At 42.2% G+C, this 3,780-nt stretch overlaps 1 protein-coding gene across 1 annotated transcript; it reads right to left on the reverse strand.

Annotated features, from left to right (window-relative positions):
- Positions 1–992: 992 nt before the first annotated feature.
- Positions 993–3,026, reverse strand: LOC122436448 (suppressor of cytokine signaling 2-like). The gene has a single exon (XM_043460248.1). It carries the CDS (start codon positions 2,611–2,613, stop codon positions 2,017–2,019), a length of 597 nt encoding a protein of 198 aa, XP_043316183.1. The 5' UTR covers positions 2,614–3,026; the 3' UTR covers positions 993–2,016.
- Between the last annotated feature and the right edge of the window lie 754 nt (positions 3,027–3,780).

Here is a 3,780-nt window from a genome sequence, read left to right on the forward strand (position 1 = left end):
TGGAGAAATGTCTGTTTAGTTCTTTGGCCCATTTTTTGATTGGGTCATTTATTTTTCTGGAATTGAGCTTCAGGAGTTGCTTGTATATCTTTGAGATTAATCCTTTGTCTGTTTCTTCATTTGCTATTATTTTCTCCCAATCTGAGGGCTGTCTTTTCACCTTACTTATAGTTTCCTTTGTTGGTGCAAAAGCTTTTAAGTTTCATTAGGTCCCATTTGTTTAGTTTTGCTTTTATTTCCAATATTCTGGGAGGTGGGTCATAGAGGATCCTGCTGTGATTCATGTCGGAGAGTGTTTTGCCTATGTTCTCCTCTAGGAGTTTTATAGTTTCTGGTCTTACATTTAGATCTTTAATCCATTTTGAGTTTATTTTTGTGTATGGTGTTAGAAAGTGTTCTAGTTTCATTCTTTTACAAGTGGTTGACCAGTTTTCCCAGCACCACTTGTTAAAGAGGTTGTCTTTTTTCCATTGTATATCCTTGCCTCCTTTGTCAAAGATAAGGTGTCCATAGGTTCGTGGATTTATCTCTGGGCTTTCTATTCTGTTCCATTGATCTATATTTCTGTCTTTGTGCCAGTACCATACTGTCTTGATGACTGTGGCTTTGTAGTAGAGTCTGAAGTCAGGCAGATTGATTCCTCCAGTTCCATTCTTCTTTCTCAAGATTACTTTGGATATTCGAGGTTTTTTGTATTTCCACACAAATTGTGAAATTATTTGTTCTAGTTCTGGGAAAAATACCGTTGGTAGCTTGATAGGGATTGCATTGAATCTATAGATTGCTTTGGGTAGAATAGCCATTTTGACAATATTGACTCTTCCAATCCATGAACACGGTATGTTTCTCCATCTGTTTGTGTCCTCTTTGATTTCTTTCATCAGTGTTTTATAGTTTTCTATGTATAGGTCTTTTGTTTCTTTAGGTAGATATACTCCTAAGTATTTTATTCTTTTTGTTGCAGTGGTGAACGGTATTGTTTCCTTAATTTCTTTCTTTTTTTTTTTTTTTTGAAAGTCCATTTTTTTAAATTTAATACATTCTAATCAAATAGTAACAGCAGTAAATAAACACTTTGAAAAGCAGGCATGTATCCCCCTATATCTGGAAGAAAGTTAAGTCAAAGTATTCTACATGGTAGAAGGGAGACAACTACTAATGTCTATGGTTAGACCACTTGGAAATTCCTAAAGCCATTTCCAAAAAATCAATGGCAACAGGTTGTGGGACGCAGCTGTTTCAAAGGGTAAAATGTCTCTATCTACATGGTTTTATTAACAGGAATTGAGTTGCACCTGTATAGCATGACATTCTTGTCTTTAGCCTTAAAGGAAAAGAAGTCTTTTCCATTTGCACCAGTTTGAAATATTTCTGAAATAAGGCTCCCTTGAAGAGGATTACTACAGTACTCATTCATGAGAGAGTTCATACATGTAGTAAAAAGACAAATATAGGATTTCATGGTCACTTTTTTTGGCTGATTTGGTTAATTGCATAAAATGAAGGATAAATACTCACAAGCATATCTGTTTAACAAATCTCCTAACTACATCAGAATGCAAAATATCAAATGTCCTAAAATAGACTCTGATCACCAGGCACACAGAACTGAAGTTAAGCCTGTGTCAGTTTCGTTCCTTCCACTTCTTCGGCACTCCTAAGTGGAGCTCTTTCCTACCAGTGCTGGGACCTTTCACCTAACACAAACGAACCTCAGAAAGTGAGAGCTCTGAGAAAGTGTTCCTTCAGCCTTTACTTGGGACATTTTATTCTTAACTTAAAAGGATCAACTGGTCTTGGTCAGCCTTAGGAAGGGAAGCATCCCGCAAGTTGAAAACATGTGGGGAAAACTTTAAATACATAGCTACCTTGTCATACAATTAAATCAGATTGACTTCAGCTGGTCTTAGAATTCCGCGGAGTTATCCAGAGCCGTCACTCAAGATTTGGTTCTCTTTTACATAGCTGCATTCGGAGATATTCTATAGGAGGCATGTTTAGAAAACAAAGAAACACTTATACCTGGAATTTATATTCTTCCAAATAATCTTTTAGTCTTGTTGGTAAAGGCAGTCCCCAGATGGTGCTGGTACACTTGTTAATGGTCAGTCTACAGAGATGCTGCAGAGGTGGTGTTGACGTGTAGAGTGGCTTGGTCAGATAAAGGTGAACAGTGCCATTCCGGGGGGCTTCTGGGCCTGTCCGCTTATCCTTGCACATCTGAACATAGTAGTCGATCAGATGAACCACGCTGTCAAACTGTTTAAGCTTGGACTTGACACATATGATAGAGTCCAACCTAAATTTCCCATCTTGGTATTCGATGCGAAGATTAGTTGGTCCAGCTGATGTCTTAACAGATATTGTTAATAGGTAGTCTGAATGCGAACTATCTCTAATCAAGAAAGTTCCTTCTGGTGCCTCTTTTAATTTCTCTTTGGCTTCATTAACAGTCATACTTCCCCAGTACCAACCTGTGTGACTGAGTTCCCGCAGGGCCTTCGCCAGCCGCGCCGCCTCTGGGGACGGCTCCTCCGCCGACCCCGCGGTCCCCCACTGGCTCTGCGCCCCTTCCGCGCCATTCCCGGAGGGCTCGAGGCACCGCAGGGTCATGGGAGAAAGGTCACCGCGGCAAAGACAGGTGGCCGCCCGAGCTGGGGTCGGAGAAGGGCACGCGTCCTTCTTAGAAGTCAGTGGGAACCCCAAAACCACTCCCTGAGGGGTCCCCGAAATGGTGGTGGAGGGGGTGGGGATGGGGCGCTGCAGGCTCTTCCTCCCCGGGTTCCGGTGCACCGATGGCCAAGTCCCCCGCAGGCGCGTTCACGCACAGTTCGCCTGCCGCCGGCCCGAGCTCCTTCGGCGCCCCAGCTGCAGGCGAAGGCGACCCTGAGGCCGTGCACCTGGGGCCCCGGCGCGCGCCGTCCGTGGCCCGCGCAGCGCCAGTGGCGGCGGGCGAGGAGGCTCATGCTTCAGAGGAAGCCCAGGTCCCGCGAGCCGCGCGGCGGCGGCGAGACTGGAGTTAAACGTCCGTCCCGGGAGCGGTGTGTGCGCGCGACTTCCCAGACGTACGCGCCTCCCTCCTGTTTCCTTAATTTCTCTTTCTGTTTTTTCATTGTTAGTATAAAGGAATTCAAGGGATTTCTGTGTGTTAATTTTATATCCTGCAACTTTATTATATTCATTGATTAGCTCTAGTAATTTTCTGGTAGAGTCTTTAGGGTTTTCTATGTAGATGATCATGTCATCTGCAAACAGTGAGAGTTTCACTTCTTCTTTCCCTATCTGGATTCCTTTTCCTTGTTTTTCTGCTCTGATTCCTGTGGTCAAAACTTCCAACACTATGTTGAATAGTAGTGGTGAGAGTGAGCACCCTTGTCTTGTTCCTGATTTCAGGGGAAATGCTTTCAATTTTTCATCATTGAGGGTGATGCTTGCTGTGGGTTTGTCATATATAGCTTTTATTATGTTGAGGTATGTTCCTTCTATTCCTGCTTTCTGTAGAGTTTTAATCATAAATGGATGTTGAATTTTGTCAAAGGCTTTCTTTGCATCTATTGAGATAATCATATGGCTTTCATCTTTCAATTTGTTAATGTGGTGTATTACATTGATTTGTGGATATTAAAGAATCCTTGCATTCCTGGGATAAAGCCCACTTGGTCATGGTGTATGACTTTTTTTTTTTTTTTAATTTTTTTTATTATTATTATTTTTTTTTTCCAGTGGGTTTTGTCATACATTGATATGAATCAGCCATGGATTTACATGTATTCCCAATCC

This window comes from Cervus canadensis, chromosome Y (assembly GCF_019320065.1).
Source record: "Cervus canadensis isolate Bull #8, Minnesota chromosome Y, ASM1932006v1, whole genome shotgun sequence".
NCBI classification, from domain to species: domain Eukaryota; kingdom Metazoa; phylum Chordata; class Mammalia; order Artiodactyla; family Cervidae; genus Cervus; species Cervus canadensis.